This window comes from Gossypium hirsutum, chromosome D09 (assembly GCF_007990345.1).
Source record: "Gossypium hirsutum isolate 1008001.06 chromosome D09, Gossypium_hirsutum_v2.1, whole genome shotgun sequence".
NCBI lineage: Eukaryota > Viridiplantae > Streptophyta > Magnoliopsida > Malvales > Malvaceae > Gossypium > Gossypium hirsutum.
The window spans coordinates 53901126-53919978 of record NC_053445.1 but is presented as its reverse complement, the minus strand read 5'-3'; the positions used below and the strand labels follow the sequence as shown (position 1 = coordinate 53919978).

Genomic DNA, 18853 nt, shown 5'->3' with positions numbered 1-18853 from the left:
TATTAAATGGGAACATTGGAGCCTTTCCATTATTTTCAAATGTTGGACAACAACACCCTTACAACTTTGGTCACATAATACATATATATTTTATAATTTTAATCTCCTTTTCTTTTTTGTTTTAACTCAATTAATTCTTCAATGGAGAATATTAATATACATATAACGAGTTTATGTATTTTTTTTAACTATTTCGTTAATTCATTATTTAGGTTTCACGTTACTAAAAATGGGTTTTGATCTTTGTTAGGATAGTTATTACCATTGGTCCAAAACTCATTTGAATTTGGGTCGGTACCAGTCTAAATTTACGGGATCGCAGACTGAGCTCGCATGATGAGATCATGGACTGAGCTCGCAGCTCACTTGCTGAGCCTATTCCCCTGCATTGTTATACGTGCATAAGAATACATAACACGTGTTCAATCTAGAGTAGGGTATGTATCTGTATGCATGAAGCCTACTTAATTTATCATCTTAATGAACAGTACCCATATCATGGACAAATATCGCCAAGAAAAAAAGATGGAGAAAAACATATTTCAACAATTTTGAATTAGATCACAAAAATATTAATTAAAAATATATGATTGTTTCTTAATAAGTTTAAATTTTACTAATGTGTAAATGAAATAATTATCCAAAATTGGCCCAAATAAGAAAAAAATTAAACTATTACTTAATAAATTGAAAAATAAATGCTTAAAAGTGTTAAATTTAATAAGTATTAAATTTGAATTATAAAATTATTCAATATTTTATTGAATATTAAGCGTTGAATATGAATAAACATAGTTTCTTTCTTTTGGCTACAACTTTCTCGTAAAACCATTAACAACTACTGTCGTTATATCAAACAACAATTCTGTATTAATAATATTTTGGTTAAAATTTTCTATTAGTCCTTGTAATTTACAAAGTTATGGATTTAGTCTTTTTACTTTAATTTGATCAATTCTAGTTCTTGTACTTTTTCGAATTGATCAATTTTAGTCCCTATACTTGTCTAATTTTGAAATTTTAGTCACAAACCAAACAATAGCAATTTGATCCATCTGGTTAAATTCGATTACTAGTCTTATACTATGCATACAATTGTAAATTTAATCCATATTCTCTAATTGGATCATTCGAAGTCCTTATATTTTTCAAATTTTGAAATTTCAATCTTGACGCAAAACTATCATTAATCCATGAACTAAATCTTTAGTAGGTAATAAGTGAAAATAATAAGTTGATACGATATAGTATTACACACGTGATAATATGTTTACTACATCAGATTTTGGAAATAGTAGAACTTAACTGAATGAATTTAACAATTATTGCTTGGTGAGCATTGAAAATTTAAATTTTGAAAGGTACTAAGACTAAAAATGACCAAATTAAAGTATAGGGACTAAATCCACAATTTTCACAAAATACAATAATAAGAGAATTTAACCTAATATTTTCCTCTGAAACATCAAAGACAAAAGCTTAGGGTGCAAATGACAATCAAAATACAATCAAATCAACACATAAACAAAATCTTCCTATTCAATTTCAATCATGGCTGAGTATGGTTTTCTAAGCCATGCTTTTTGGAACGGAGTCAAGGTTTATGATGGCTTACATGATTTCCTATCTAGTTTCTACAATAGAGGCAAAATTGGAGAAGAAGACATATTAAAGGGAATCAAATGTGAGTGTCGGCCATGGAGATATATATATATCGCACAGATACCTGTTCTATACTCCGCACACATGTCCTAAGTATCGGACATGAATGTTTGATATGAGTAATTCAAATAAAAAATGAAAAGTCGGAGCAACGTAAGCACTCGGGTTAGCACTGGCAGTTCTTTTGTTCAACTTGTCTACCAATAGTCATTACAAGAGCAGTGTCCATCTCTGAAATGATGAAACCTGGTTCGATCTCGGATTATTAACTGCCTGTTGTAGACCCCTGAAAGAAACTTTGCGAAATTGTGACAATCGATGCAAATCCGAAGATTCTTGGTAACTCGTAACGTCGTGCCGGGTCGAGTTACCAGAACCCCAAAAGCAAGAGCTAGTTTCTCGCTATGATAAGAGAGTGCATTTGCTTTTTCTTCTGCACCTAAATCATGTAATTCAGATGTTGTTTCAGCAACATAACCAGCAATCTTCAATTGCTTATTAATCTCGTCTAGCTTATTGTAAATCTCGTGTTTTTGTGGATGCGAAACGTCATCCACGATGAATTCGTGTACAATTCCTTTAAGCTCGATTGAACTACATCCAGGTGTTGTTTGAATTCCTTTATCTTTCAAAAACTTCCTCAGTTCACTCACTTTCTCCCAGCTACCAGTTGATGAATATATATTCAACAGCAAAACATAGTCCCCTGCTTCTTGAGCCTTGAGTTCAATCAAATGTTCGATCACACGTTCACCAAGCGTAAAATGACCGTGAATTCTACAAGCTCCGAGCAAGGTCCTCCAAATAGTTGCATCAGGCTTAACCTTCATTGATATTATAACTCGATAGGCTTGTTCGAGTAAACCGGCACGGCCTAAAAGATCAACAACACACCCATAATGATGAACGTTAGGCATTATACCGAATTCTTTGCTCATTTGATTAAGAAACTCCATCCCTTCATCGACTAAACCACAATGGCTACAAGCCGAAAGGAGTCCCGTAAATGTTTGTTCATCCGGGATGACACCCGTTTTCCGCATCTCTTCGAACGCTAGAATAGCATCTCTCCCGAATCCGTTCATCGCTAAACCGGATATCATAGCACTCCACGAAATAACATTCTTCTCTCCAATTCCCTTAAAAACATCATAAGCCTTGTCTAAACATCCACACCGAGAATACATTGATATAAGCGAATTCGATAGGTTACGAGCAGTACCGTAACCACGTTCTTTAATATAACGATGGACCTTTTCGCCAAACTCTAACGCCCCTAAATTAGCACAAGCTTGTGTCACAAGGAGACAAGTAACATCATCAGGTTCACAAACGCCCTCATTTTTCATGTTATCAAACAACATTAACACATCCCTAGTCCTCCCATTACGTAAATAACAAGAAATCAATACATTCCACGCAACAGTGTCTTTTTGAGACATTTCATCGAACACTTTACAAGCATCCTCCCGGCTTGCGAAGCTCGAATAAAATTCCATCAAGGTAGTAAGTAAAAGACAATCTGATAAAAACCCATCTCTTATAATCCTTCCATGAACCTGTAAACAGCAAAAAACCGAACGAAATTTAACGCAAGATTTAATGACGAAAGAAAATGATATGGGGTCAGGCTTTAGGCCTTTTTGTCTCATTTCTCTGTAAAGAAAAAAGGCTTCTTTAGGTGAATTGCTGGAAGAGTAAGCTCTGATGAGAGTGTTGTACTGAGAGGAAGATGGGTTCTTGATTTGAGAGAAAAAAAGACGTGCATAGCGAAGATCACGAGAAGAACAAAGGGAGGATAGAAACAAGAGGGAAAATTTTGGGTTTTGAAGAAGGCAAGAACGGGTAAGGTGAGCTTGAATTTGAAGTAAATGGGGTTTATGGGTGCTGGATTTTACGAGGGAAACCATGGTTTGTTGTTGTTGATGTCTTGAGGTGGATTTGAGCATTGGCTTTGGATGTTGACCGTTGTTTGGGCATGTTTCTTGGAAGCTTTCGAGACTGAAATGTCGATGAATTGGGATCGTTGTGCTTGTGAAAGAAGGGATAGAGAGCTTGAGGGAGAAGACGATGATGGTGATGTTCTTTTTGTTGATGCAGGCTGAAATTTGTGTCATTGTCAGAGTTGTTTGCTCTTTTGCATTCCCTTGTTTTATGGCCTTCGAAAAAGGGCGGGAATCGTCGGGTGTTAAAGGCCTCATATTTGAATTTTGTTAATTTATTTAAGCCTTTTAAGTAGATTTTGGGGTCTAATTTTATGGAGGAAGAATATACTATACTTAAACTAGATTATTATTAATCCAATTACTTCAAATATAAAATTAACAGTTAATGAAATTCAAGTTTTTTTAAATATATTAACCGAATTAAATATCTTAATTAATTCAATTAATTAATCAAATTCAGTCGATTAATCAAATTAACCAAAATTTATTTATTTTTATCTTTTGATTAAAATAAATATAAAACATATAAAAATATATTACTAATGTTTATTTTTTTATTCAATAGTTCAAAAGACTTTAAATAAGGATGAAAATAATAAATAAGACATTAAAAACACTAATAAGTCTTGAAAACAATAAATATTTCAATAATTGATTAATTCGGTTAATTATCTAATTTTGAATCAAATTAACGGATAACCAAAATTTTAAAATATCATTAAAAGATCTCTAGCAGAATTAAATTTAACCATCGACCGATTAACCGAATTAGAACAATTTATTAATATCTTATTCAAGATTTAATGTAAATATTGACCAAAAAGAAAAGGGGGTTAATTTTGGGTTTTGAAGAAGGGAAGAACAAATTGGACATGGTATACTTGTATATATATCAAACATCAAAACAAATACATACATATTAACCTCGAAAAGATTAGACGGTAATTATAATAAAACACCCACACACATATATATAAACAGACATCTATGACAACATAAGAGACAAAGATCAATACTCATAGTGTATCTGTGTACGTAAAAACCAGCAAATTGTTCTAAAGATTAAAAAAAAAACATCATAAAAGCCCTAGATCAGTACTTGATGAAAAAGAATCAGATAAAAGATACTTGATTTCTTCATCATCATCTTCTTCTTCTTCATTTCTTCTGCTACCATCATTATTACTACCAAAAGCTTCCGCCGCCAATCGTGACGGCTCCTCCTCCATCACCATCATCATCATCTTCCTCTTCTTATAATTAGCCTTAAAACAAGCTTGTCTTAACCTCTTAGTTCTGTCATCCAATTCCATATTTGGCATCTCTTCCAACATTTCCCTCTCTTTCCTTAAAGCCTCCATTGCTTCCCTCAATTTCCCTTCACTTCCCTCTCTTTCTTCCCTGTCCAACACCTGCAAAAGAAAACCAAACCAGTTCATGTATTCATGTCATGTTGGTATTTTTTTTATGTTCGAAAAAGAACAACCACCATATTACCTGAAGATTCTTGGTTAGGGTTTGTAAACTCATAAGTTTACGATGAGGCCACCTACGTATTCCAAGTTCCCTACACCTTTTCTTCAATAATGTTAACCCTACCTTAAGCTCTTTAGCAGCTTTTGTTATTGGCATATAAAAATATTGTGAAATAATTTCCCTTGACAACATTTTTGCATTATTGAAATTTTTAGTCTTCTTCTCCCTCATTAATCTCTGCTCTCCACTGTGTCTGCCATTGTTAACTTTCAAAAACTTTTGATTTTCTGGTTCAAATAATGTTCCCAGTTCATTCCAAAAACTATTCTCTACAAAAAAGAATTACATAAATATATATAATTTTAAAAAATCAGTTTATGAATGTAAAAAAAAAAATAGTGCACCTTGGGTTAAGTTTGGATTTTGTTCAACATCAGCATATAAACAAAAACTGTTCATCAATGGAGCAGTATCGTAAAAGCTCATGTCTTGTACGGAAAACTCATCTTCCACCATTGAATTATAAAATAAACTGAAAAATAAAATCGAAAATTAAATCATGATTGAGGATATGACATATACGAAGTTAAAATTTACCTTGAATCTAGAGGTTGAGGGAAAGAAGATGAGCATCCTTCATTAGACCAGCCATTAAAGGAACAGTTGCTCCCCATTGTTTTATTTTTTTTTGGAGATTATGAGAGAAATTATGGCTTTGGAAATGTGAAGAGCCAGTAAATGGCTGTGTGTGTATATATATATATGAGAGGTAATTATTGATTTTTTGGGGAAGATGGTGCGCCGCCATGGATGGATAAAACTGGCCATGCATGCTAGAACCAATGAATACCTTTGCTTATTTAATGCTTTTTTCTTCTTCTTTTTTGCTTGTGAGATTAACTACGTTATTGAAAAAAATACATATTTTTAACTCTCTTTTTTTTCACATTTTGATTGAAATAATCTGTAAATTTTGCCATATTTGATTTTACGCTAATTAAAAAATATATATTTTCCCTAAAACAAATTATATTTGATACACATGTAATGGGTAGTTCATATACACTGTCAATAAATTATAAAAAGTCACTTGTTAAAAATATAAGAAATTTTACAATTACCCATTAATTTATTCACAATGTGTCTTAAAATAGTTTACAAACATCGATTGAGTTTTAGTTTTATTGGCATGAATATTCTTATTAATACAATAAGATGTATATTCGAGTATGCTTTAGATAGTGCATTATTATTCTATTTATGAAGTTAAACATTATTAACATTCAAATAAAAATGTAAAAAATTATAATTATAAGTGTATAATTTTAACTTTCATTATATACGGTTAATATTTTAGAAAAAAAAGTTTTTTTATTCAGATTGATTAATCCATGAAAATATTTTATAAGATTTTAAAATATATATAACTACTAAAAAGAAAAGAAAACCAATTAATATTCTTTAAAGACTCATAATAAGGTTAGGTTAATAAAAAACGATTTTTTACCATTTAAGTAAAAGAGTTAATCTTATGTAACTGCAAATAAATGATTATAATTAAAGGGAAATTATGAGCTAAGATGTAACTCCTCGTAATTAAAAGCTTATTAAAATGTAAAAGAAAAATTGTTTACATATGTAAATCCGTGCATCAATTTTAATTATCCAATATTTTTATATTATTAATTACAAATATTAATTTTAATATATATTTGATAATTATTAGTTATTTACTTTGAATACATAATTAAACATTTTAACCTATTTTATGAACTATATATGATTTATCTCAATTAAATATAAAATAAAACAACGAACTTAAATAAATATAAATCGTATAAAAAATAAAAATTTTATATAAAATTAAATTTTATATATAATATATTTATCCATGCATGAGCCTCATGTAGTAATAATACATAATCGCTTCTTTCAAGTTTAGGATTTAGGGCGTAAAAATTTTAAAGTGATAATAAGAGAGATAAGAAGAATATAATATTATAATTAATATTTAATTATGTTAGAAATAAAGTTATTAATATTCATGTATAAGTTTTTTTTTCTGTTTTTTTTGTTTTACTATAAAATGACAATGTGTTAAAAAATGATTTTTTTTGATTAAATTTTAGTTCAATTAGTATGGGCATTGTTGTCAATGTAGGAGCTATGTAAGATTGAATGCGTTGAAACACATTATCCTCCTATTTATGAGTTAGAGAGAAGTATTGTCTCAAAAAGAGCAGATATGATCAGAACCTATAATAAAATTATTCAAAAAATAAAATGAATTTTTGTTTTAGATTGGGATACAACTTAATTTTTCTAAAATTCATGCCCAAATCAAAATTCAGCTTGGCCTGTTTCGATGTTATATTTTAATAATAATTATTATATATTTTATAATTAAATTTAATTAATTTTTATTTAAATCTGAAACGGGTTGATTCGAGACAATCCAAGGTCCAATTTAGGCCAAGTAACAAGAGAGCGACTTTCAAAAATGATAAATCTTTAGTTAAATTCTTTTAAAAATCATAAAATTATAAATTAATACCATAATAATTCATTTTGACCCTTGGAGTTTAATTAAAAAAAACTCTTTCGAATTTTATTTACTTACAAATTTTAAATAAATAGATAATAATTACATCTTTATAAATTTCAATCATGTATTTTTATTTATTCCTATCCATAGAATAATGTAATCAATACAATACATATTATTTTTTGCTACTCATGTTGTACTGATAATCCCATCTCAATGAGGAAATAAAAGCAAAAAGAAGTACAAGTACGAAATGGAAAGAACTGTTTAGGAAAAATAAAGGATAAAATTACTCTCAAAGTAACTAAACTATTAATAAATTTATTTCGATCACTCAACTTTTAAAAAGTAACAAAATATAGTCACTAAACTATTCAAAAATTTCCATTTAAAAATTAACAGCCCAATGGCTAAAATAAAACTTCTAAATGATTCAATGACTATTTTATATCTTTTTGAAATTAAGTGACCATAACGTAAATTTACTAATAGTTTAATAACCTTGGGTGCAATTTACCCAAAAATAAAAACAATAGAGCTAGCTATAGCGACTAATTAAACAGCAAGAGCTTGTCTCTCAGGGTCGGAAACTCGAGTCCTGAACCTGTCGATAAAGGCCGAAGCTTTACGATCAATACCCGGTTCGGCAGTCCAACGCCTTCCGTCTTCATCGCTCGGCCACATCCTTCTCACATAAATGCCGTCCTCGCTCACGTCGTCGCCTCCGTTGGAACAACAAGCCGAGAATAGGCTGAAAAATGAAAACGAAGATGATTTCCTATGCCTAGTGTAACCTGAACCCATATCACTCTCTTCTTCTTTTATCGGCAAGCAATGGTACATGAAAAAAATCATAGCTAGCATATATGTATATATAATAATGGGGTGGGGGTGGGGGTGGGGGAGGGGAGAAACCACTTGGGTTAAGCAAATGGAAGGGGGTGTCTTTAATTAATTTAAAAATGCATATATATCATGGCTGTAAAACTTGAACAAAGCAAAGCAATAAGCATATATGTTTTGGTCCTCAGCTTTATTTTTTCCCCATTTTTCTATGCTTTTTCGTTGTTTCCCTCAGTGGTATCGTATCTTACTATATATACCTTTTCTATTTATTATTATATAGTTACTGCTATTCGACCTATTTCCATCGTTTCCTTTCCTTTTCAATCCTTATATTATATATGTACTCTTATCCATATTAGGCATACTGGTAAAACCATAGGGGCATATCTAGAAATTTTTTTAAGGGTCTTAACAATCCTTTTTCATTTTTTGAGGTGAAAGTGAAATTTTATTATATATTAGTTTTAAAAGGACTAAATTGAATTTTTTTTTCATTTTTGGGTAAATTCACCCCTAATCTCGTATCTATTTAAGATTTAATAAAATTTATTATTACTAGGCATAGTAGTAGTGGAATTTTTTAACTAGATGAGAAGGATACTTAATGTTTTATTCTTGTGAAAAAATTTCACCCTTAATATATCAAATAAAATTAAATGAATGACACATATATTTTCAAAGTGTAATAAGAAAAATTTTCACCGAAAATAAAGTATATGTAGTTTGACTGAAAATATATAATGTTTTTTCACTGAAAAAACACACATATATAAAGTTTAATCGGAAAGATGAATCGATACCCCCTATAGCAAGCTGTTTTCTCTGAAGTATTCCATACTACGGCTGCCGAACTTGTTTCCTCTTTACTCGGCTACTTTATTCTTAGGGTCATTTTCACGAAATGTCCTTAAACTATCACACATATTCTAAATTGATCCTTAAATTTTAAAATATTCTAATTAAATCTTCAAAGTACTGGTATTATATTCATTCATTACATGCATATATATCACATAGACAATTTGGATCTAACATGTTAAAAAACTATGCCATATAGTATTGATACATTAAGGACTTAATTAAAATATTTTGAAGCTTGACTACCAATTTAGAATCTAGATCGTAGTTTAAGGACATATAATAGAATTAACCCTTAGTTTTAATCTTCTATGCTAAGTTATCTTATAATTGATTATAGGAAACATGAAGGAAAGCTCATAGAGAGACCTAGCTCGTTAAGCAAAGTAAGCAACCTCTTTGCACGTAATTTGCGAGAACTACTAGCTCGGACCCCTTCAACGTTGCCAGCTTAACTACTACTATACTTTATGAATTTCAATATTTTTATAATATATACATTATACTATCTTAAAGTAGACTTAGGAAAGGTTCATGAACTTGTATGTATATACATGTAAGTATATATATAATCACCGATATATACAATATACTTAGTTGTAGATGCTGCAAACTCTTAGATCAATATTAAATTATAACACACTTACAATAAAATTAAGGTATTGAAAATCGCTCAAGTCTTACCATTTATGATAGATCTTATATATGAATATATAATAAAAAACGAAAAAATTATCATAATAATATTTGTTATTTTATAAAAATAATGGAGTTTTAATAATTTTTCAATTAAATTAGTGCTCAGAAGCAAAATACCAACTTAATTATAACTAATTTATGACATAGTCATGACGTGGGTGAAAACAATTATCTAATAAAATTATAAAAGATTTATATAAATACTAAATATGTCTTTAATTGAGATGATAAAATTGAAATATTAGAGATCGTGATGTTTTGGGCTTGAATTACATTATGTGTATGTATTTTCTAAAATTTATATAAAATATAAAAGATAAAAACATCCTCAAAATAATATTTATCCATTTGTAAAAATAATTTTTTTAATAAATTATATGTATATATATACATATATAATAATTATTTCAACAATTAATTTAAGTAAAATTTCAATGAATTTAAAAAAAAATCCTTCAGTTAAAAAAAATTAAGTGATTTATCTAATTTAACATAAAATTTATAAAATATTTTAGTTCTTCATTATACTTATTTTTATTAAGTTTTTATATATTTTTCGTTAAGCTCTTTTAAACTTTTATAGTTGGAAGTTGTTAAACTTTTTATTCTATTTAGATTTTATTATACATAAAATTATATATTTAAAATATTAAAATAATAATTTTTTTCAGTTAAATGAAAATCAAAAGAATTAAAAATATTAAAATATTTATTCAATTAAAATTATATATTAAAAAATGTTTTTGAACAAAATACGAATCATTTTCTTGTAATTGGTGTTATGTAATATTTTTAATTAATAACAATTTCCGAAATATTTTATGTTGTTATTATTGTTTTAAGTATATTTTTTATTTCAAATATTATTTTATCAATAATTTTAATTAATATGATATTATTTGGATAATAAATTTATAAAATATAGGAGTAAATCATGCATTGCACGGTATAAAAAATTAGTTAATATTTAATATTACAGCCGATTGCTAAGAATTTGAGCAGAAAGGTGAAACATGTATTTTTGTAGGACCTGTTTTATTGTGACATTATAGAAATTAATATTTTTATTTTCTGAATTTATCTTAGGGAACAAATGCCATAACATTTGCTTTTTTTGTAATAAAAGTGCAGCCCTCGTACTTTGTACTTGGGATATTTTGTAATAAAGTATAGCTTTTTACATTAAAAAAATTATGGAATATAACAAAATCCGAGAAAAGAAAAGTAAAAAAAAAAAAATTAAAGTGAAGAACTTTTGGATTGGCATCGGCTGTAATTGGTATACGGATATTTGTGGTCAAATTTTTGGTAAATTTTGTCTTTATATTATGATTTTGTTATTTTAATATGTATATTTTTTAATTTTAAAATTTTAAAATTTGATTTATTTTGTTGCGGTTTCAAATATTATAGATTCAAAATTTAAAATTATTATCTACTGAAGATTCGAAATAGGTATGGATAGATACCGTAGATATTAAATGGATAATAATGTTTGATTCGAATTTGGATAATTATTCTCAGACAAATTTTGCATTAGTAAGCGGATTTTAGGTAAATTTATAGATTTAAATTCAGATAATTAAAGAGATGTAAATATCCAACCTGCTAGCAAATATTATCTAAACAATAATCATTAAAAATTAAATTTTATGCGACAAATATATCATCACATGTATAATGTCATGTTAGTTTGCTATTTATATTTAATACTCACAAAAATATCACATTTGTTTAGTTAATAAAATTAATTACTGGATTGAATTTGAAATGTACAACAACTAAAAATGATTAAATTGGAGATTAATTGTAAAAATTTACTCAAAGGATTTAACTATTATAAATGAAAATTTAAAAAGGCGAAGAATAAAATGAACCAAAATTAGAGTATAGAGACTACATTTGCAATTTACACGCAGTATAGAGATCATCAGCACAATTTAACCTATATTTATAGAAGAGAGCGCATTTTTTAAATAAACAATTTTATTAGTCATATACAAAAAAATGTTGAATCAAATCCAATACTTCTATTGTTTTTATCAATAATTGTACGATAAATGAATAACTCTCACATTCTTAATTTGCTTAAAACTTATGATGCATAACTTAGTATAATATAAAATATGATCATCGATATATTAAAATATTATTTATATAAAAAATACATAAATTATATTAAATTTACATTAATATAAGTTAAATAGATTCCTTCATTTACATATAAAAGAAAATCATACTATGTACAATGTGCATCCAAGCTGTACAAACTTTTGGCAAATTGAAAATGGGCTTTTGGATACGTTTTACTCGCCTCTTTCATGTATATACTTAGAAGTCAATTAAATCGAAAAATTAAAAAAGAAGAAGAAGAAGGAATTTGGCTCATCAACCCTAAATTATTAGAGATTTATTTGGTCAGCTAACGCTAAGCTAGGGTAGGCAGGCAGGTTTATCTAATATTCTCTATGAATTATTGAGCTTAGTTCCCAGCAGTCTAACTTTAGTACAAAAATCTATAAAAAATATTTAAAAGAAAAAGCCGAAATGTGTTTGGAGTAATGATGTTCACGAGTCGGTTTGAAATTGATTCATCATTGATATCAATATTCATAGTTATTTAAATTCGGCTCAACTCAAAATATTAATTTTTAATTTTATTTATATTTATAAATAATTAATTTAAGTCTGTTTAGATTCACCCATACTATCATATAAAATTAAGAATGTGTTTAATAGTTACAATTTCGTATTATAATGTACAATATTTAATTTTTATATGATTTAAATTATATAATATACAAAAGAAAAGAAAAGAAAAGAAAACATTTTATAAACTTAAAAACGGGTTGGACTTGGCCTTTGAATATTGAATTCGAGCTTGACTCATATTTTATATTATATAATTTATATTAAAATAAAAATTAAATTTATTATCAAGTTGTTTATGTTAAAAAAAAAAGAGAAAATATATGCGTAATTGGTAAATATAATAAAAATAATTATGTTAAAAAATGACAAGGCCCTAATAGACTTGAGTTAACCATTTATAAATACGGATAAACTTAAGTAAAAATTAATATTAATATTTCAAGCTTGATCAAACTTATGCAATTATGTATGGGATGCCTAACTCGTACTTGACCCGACTAGACTAACAATAGCTCTAATTTCCATGTTTAGTTTAATTTTTTTTTAAGTTCAGTTTATTTATTTTCTCATAGTTGTATCATAATTTTTTTCTAAAAGAAATTATATTTAAAAGTGTTATTGGTTCTCTCATTTTATTTTATTAATTTATTTTCAGATTTGTATATAATTATTTAAAAGTTATTTAACCATTTATAATGTAATAAATATATATACTAATTATTAAATGTTCACCAAATTATTAAATTTTGTATTTTTTTTCCTATTTGGCTAATGTAAAAAATAGAAATATAAAAAAAATAAAGATAATTGGGTAATCATAAAAGACAAAATTGAATAGTGGAGTGATCATTTGTAACTTTTCATAGTTATTAGGTGATCAAAAAAGACAAAACTGAATAGCTAAGTGACTATTTTGTAACTTTTCATAGTTGAATCACCCAACTATTCAAATTTGTATTTTTTAGTCACCACTTGGCTAAAGTAAAAATGGAGACACCCCAAAATGCAAAATAGTTGGGTGACTAAAAAAGATAAAATTGAATAGTTGGGTGACCAAAAAAGTAAAAATTAACAAAATTAAGTGACCAATTTATAACTTTTCATAGTTAGGTGACCAAAAAAGAAAAACAACAAGTTAATTGACTATTAATATAGTTTACCCTTATTAAATTGAAAACGAGGATACCATGTACTATACCAGCATACCATACAGTACGCTGCGTATTGTGTTCAATTCTATTCTTTTCATGCATTTTTGAGTTTCAGGCAATCGGCATTTGGGTTATCTGTCTACTCTCCCTCTCCGTACTCTTCTCGTCAAATTCAAGGATTCAATCTCCCAATTAACAACGAACCCACACACACACACAAAAAAAATCCTCCCTTTCTCATGTTTCTCCATTAAAGGTATCATCTTTTTTTCCCTCTTTGAATTCAAACTCCATAGATATTAGGGTTTCTGAATCCTATTATACCATGCATTGTCCCCTTCTTTTTTGCCCTTCTTTTTTGGGGTTTTTCTTTGTTTTTTCGATTTGGGTTTTTAGTCTTAGTAGGTAATGTCTCAATAGATTAAGTTGGAATTTTATGCTTTCTTTTTAAATTATTGTGAGTGAAAAAACAAAAGATTATGCTATGCATTTTCCCCTTTCCTTTTTGGGCTTTTTCTTTGTTTTTTCGATTTGGGTTTTTAGTCCCAGAAGGTAATTTCGGAATAGGTTAAGTTTTTTAACTTACTGCTTCGCTATTGAATTTTATGCTTGTTCTTTTTTGAATTCTTGTGCGAGGGGAAAAAAATTAAAAAAAAAGATTATTATTATTTAATATTTCATGTTTTGTTTAATGTAGTTTCTTTTTGGTTGATTTGGGTTTTAGGCTATGGCTGCGAAGAAAATTATAGCAATATGCCAGTCTGGTGGCGATTTTGTCACTGATAAAGATGGTTCATTGTCCTATAGTGGTGGTGAGGCCTTTGCTATAGATATTAATGAGCAAACTAGTTTAAGTGATTTCAAGTCCGAAATAGCAGATATGTTTAGTATTAGCTCTGATAACATGTCGATCAAGTACTTTCTCCCTGGAAACAAGAAGACCCTTATAACTATCTCGAAAGACAAGGATTTGCAGCGGATGCTTAGTTTTTTAGGCGACTCTCTCACCGTTGATGTCTTTGTTGCATCGGATGAAGCGGCTGCTCGTAATGTTTCCAACATGCGTAGTAGGTAGTTACTCAGTTGATCTTTCTTGTTTCTGAATTTACTGTCTTAAGTTCTGTCCTTGCTGTTGTGGTTATGTATGCTTAAATGTGCAGGTCTAGCAGGACGACCGTCTCAGAAGCTGTTGGGGTTCCTATCGTTGCTCCTGCCAATGCTGCTCTTGGAATGACCGATGCCATTGATGATGTTGACATGTACATGCCGAATGAAACTCCGATAGACTGTATGCCTATTAATATCATCGAGCATCATAAAGCTGCACAAGTGTGGGAGAATACAATCACTGGCGTTGACCAAAGATTTAATAGTTTTAATGAATTCCGAGAAGCCTTGCATAAATACTCAATTGCACATGGTTTTGCTTATAGGTATAAGAAAAACGATAGTCATCGTGTTACTGTTAAATGCAAAGCTCAAGGCTGTTCCTGGAGGATATATGCGTCGAGACTATCCACTACTCAATTGATTTGCATCAAGAAGATGAACACCATGCATACGTGTGGAGGAGCTGCAGTAAAAGCTGGGTACCGGGCAACAAGGGGTTGGGTGGGAAGTATTATAAAGGAGAAATTGAAAATTTCCCCCAACTATAGGCCAAAAGATATTGCCGATGATATCAAGCGAGAATATGGAATTGAACTGAATTATTCTCAGGCATGGCGTGCAAAAGAGATTGCTAGGGAACAGCTTCAAGGATCCTTTAAAGAGGCATATAATCTCTTACCTTTTTTCTGTGAGAAGATAAAAGAGACTAACCCGGGCAGTATTGTCACCTTTAATACCAAGGACGACTCAAGCTTCCATCGACTGTTTGTCTCGTTTCATGCCTCGATATCTGGTTTTTTACAAGGTTGTCGACCCCTAATTTTTCTTGACAGTGTTTCTTTAAATTCTAAATATCAAGGAAACTTGTTTGCTGCAACGGCTGCAGATGCGGAGGATGGTATTTTTCCTGTAGCTTTTGCTGTAGTTGATGCCGAGGATGAAGACAATTGGACTTGGTTTTTACGGGAACTCAAATCTGCTGTTCCTACATCTAGCCAGTTAACATTTGTTGCAGATTTTCAGAATGGTTTAAAGCAGGCACTGGCTGATGTATTCGATAAATGCTACCACAGCTACTGTTTACAACATCTTGCTGACAAACTTAACAGAGAGTTAAAGGGGCATCTTTCTCATGATGCAAGACGGTTTATGATCAGTGACTTTTATTCTGCTGCTCGGTCACCACGACTTGAGGGTTTCCAGCGTGATACTGAATTAATAAGAGCCATTTCTCCTGAAGCTTATGACTGGATAATTCAAAGTGAACCAGAGCACTGGGCAAATGCCTTTTTCGGAGGAGCTAGGTATAACCACTTGATCTCGACCTTTGGGCAGCAGTTCTATAGTTGGGTATCTGAAGCACACGAGTTTCCTATAACACAGATGATTGATGAATTACGGGGTAAGATGATGGAGGCGATCTACAAACGTCGTGTGGATTCCAGTCAGTGGATGACAAAATTAACTCCGTGTAATGAGGAAAAGTTGCAGAAGGAAACTGCAATGGCGAGGTCATTTCAAGTGTTACTCACACAGGGTAGCACATTTGAAGTCCGTGGGGAAAATCCCGAGGTTCTTGCGGTTGTTAATATAGATCATTGGGACTGCAGCTGCAAGGGCTGGCAACTTACTGGTTTACCTTGCTCTCATGCTATTGCTGTCATTGAATGCATCGGTAGAAGTCCATATGACTATTGTTCTCAATACTTCACAACTGAGAGTTTCCGCTTAACATATGCCGAGTCCATTCACCCTGTTCCAAATGTAGACAGACCAATTGAGGATGAATTACCTGAGGTAACAGCTGTAGCTGTAACTGTAACTCCTCCTCCATCTAAACGTCCACCAGGTCGGCCAAAGAAGAAGCAGCCTGAATCGATAGACATGATGAGACGACAGCTCCAGTGTAGCAAGTGCAAAGGTCTTGGCCACAACAAGAAAACTTGCAAAGAATCCTAGTTTAGACATAAGGACACTGTAAGTAGGTGCTCACTCTTCATGGTTTTACGGCTATATTGGATTAAATAGTTTGTTTGACTAACTAGACTTTTCTTCTGGGTCTTTTTATGATGCCACTACTATCACTCCTGAAAAAACTTAGTCTTTTAGATGAAACTTTGAGAATTAGACTGATTTGTATTATACTGATAACCGCAGTAATGATCATTGGCGGATGTTTCACTTTATAATCTTAGTCTGTAAACATACAGATTCCTGGTTATAGTCAACCCTGTGTCTAATCTGAGCATGTCAACCCTGTGTCTAATCTGAGCATACATTACGTAGTCTGAGTCAACACTGCTTCATTAAGAGCTCCGCTACCGTATGCTCCACTTGGTAACCTGCTTAGGGTTGAATGAATGGTAAATAATATAATTTTATATGACCACATAACTTGTTTGTCCTTTATTTCAGCTGCTATTCATTGAGTGTTCATAGAGAAGTGAACAACTTGTTTTAGTTGCTCCCGCATCATTTAACAAAGATTCTGTGGAAGTTGGGGTCTCAATTTCAAACTTTTAACAGCTTTGTTGTTTGTTTCAGTTAGAACACTATTCATTCTTGTTTTATTTTTGTACTTCCATAGCTGATTTTCTTTATTCTTGTTGTGTCCCGTTTCTTCTCCTGTTGTCTTTTCCATGCTCTAATAAAGATATTGTATGATCCTACTGAAATTGCAATGACATTAATTTTAAGATTGTTCCATGGCAGGGTTTGTTTGTAAATTAAGTTTATGAAACCACCATATACAGACATATATATCCAGCTTGTGTTGTACAATGTTAGATGCTGAACAATAAGTTAGCTTGCTTGTCAAACTGTAATACTATTTCCATCCCTGGTGATGTTAGAGTAAATAGACTTTCCATAGGTAAAAGTACTATAGAGGCCCTTACCCCCTCTACTCAAAAAATGAGAAATTAGTCCTTATACATTATATTAAAGAGCAAGTTAGTCCTTTCCGTTAAAAATTCATCTATTTGCACTATTAAAAAATCAGACAGTGAAATGTGGCATGCCATGTGGACATCATACAAAGACCAGCTTTTAACAGTAGAAATGGATAGAAATTTAACAGAAAGACCAATTTGTTCTTTGATCTAATGTATAGGGATTAATTTGCTCATTTTTTGAGTAGAGTGAGTAAAATGCAATCTGACTCTTAGTATAGGGGCCTCCATGGTACTTTTACCACTTCCCATTTCGTATTGCCGTATGGTTTTTCCACTTTGCGCTGCTTTTGCTGTTGCATTTGTATATTCTGCCTATCGTTATGCGGTTTGTATATTCGTATATTTCTCTTATTGCTTTCTATTTATTGAATTTAGCTTAACTGTTATGTAGCTTATTGGGATTTGCTTCTTGGTTCTTGTGTGTAGCACCATAATTCATCTCGTATACATAAAATATGTTATCTGTTTAGGCATTCTCTTTATTTTTCATGCTAATATGATTTGGTGATAAAAACATTCCATTGCTAAATATGTGTTCTATGTTGCAAATCAGTGGCATATTTTAGATTTCTTGGATCCTTCATCACCATTTTGAGTGCTCACACCTGACGATCCAAAAATGAGAGCATATGCGCATGCAATAACGGAGTAACGACACCAATGCGATGTTCTAATGGCGACTGCCCTCTATTTGCTTTAATTTATATATAAAAAAATGGAAGAGGAAAAAATTGTGGTCTCATTTCTTTTAATTTGGTGATTGAGGTGACTAATAGTAGGAGCAGGGCTTAACTTGATGTAACAGTTTTTTGTTTTGGTTGAACTGATATGTATTTCCCATATTTGATTAATTGGTATCTCTCTGCATTATCGACCATATTATAAGGACTGTTGTCATTGATGCTTGCTATCTTGTTTCCTTATATTATGCAGATTTAATTTGTGTTTGTTTTT

The 18853-nt window shown here is 30.4% G+C and overlaps 3 protein-coding genes across 4 annotated transcripts; 1 reads left to right on the top strand and 2 right to left on the bottom strand.

Annotated features, from left to right (window-relative positions):
- Positions 1–1538: 1538 nt before the first annotated feature.
- LOC107931391 (pentatricopeptide repeat-containing protein At3g47530) lies at positions 1539–3847 on the bottom strand. The gene has a single exon (XM_016863270.2). The coding sequence runs from the start codon at positions 3777–3779 to the stop codon at positions 1860–1862; it is 1920 nt and encodes a 639-aa protein (XP_016718759.2). The 5' UTR covers positions 3780–3847; the 3' UTR covers positions 1539–1859.
- An 837-nt stretch (positions 3848–4684) lies between these two features.
- On the bottom strand, positions 4685–5758 carry LOC121220797 (protein RKD2). Its single transcript, XM_041100270.1, has 4 exons — positions 5682–5758; positions 5489–5616; positions 5106–5371; positions 4685–5020 (listed from the first exon to the last, which is right to left on the bottom strand). Exons 1-4 carry the CDS (start codon positions 5756–5758, stop codon positions 4685–4687), a joined length of 807 nt encoding a protein of 268 aa, XP_040956204.1.
- An 8104-nt stretch (positions 5759–13862) lies between these two features.
- On the top strand, positions 13863–18776 carry LOC107931462 (uncharacterized). 2 transcript variants are annotated; one of them, XM_016863345.2, is made up of 4 exons: positions 13863–14091; positions 14560–14906; positions 14996–16922; positions 18453–18776. In XM_016863345.2, the coding sequence occupies exons 2-3, from the start codon at positions 14563–14565 to the stop codon at positions 16902–16904; spliced, it is 2253 nt and encodes a 750-aa protein (XP_016718834.2). In that variant the 5' UTR covers positions 13863–14091; positions 14560–14562; the 3' UTR covers positions 16905–16922; positions 18453–18776. The 2 variants fall into 2 exon arrangements, with proteins under 2 accessions (XP_016718834.2, XP_040957390.1); XM_041101456.1 differs by having other exon boundaries at positions 13886–14091; positions 14996–16926.
- The last annotated feature ends 77 nt before the right edge of the window (positions 18777–18853 follow it).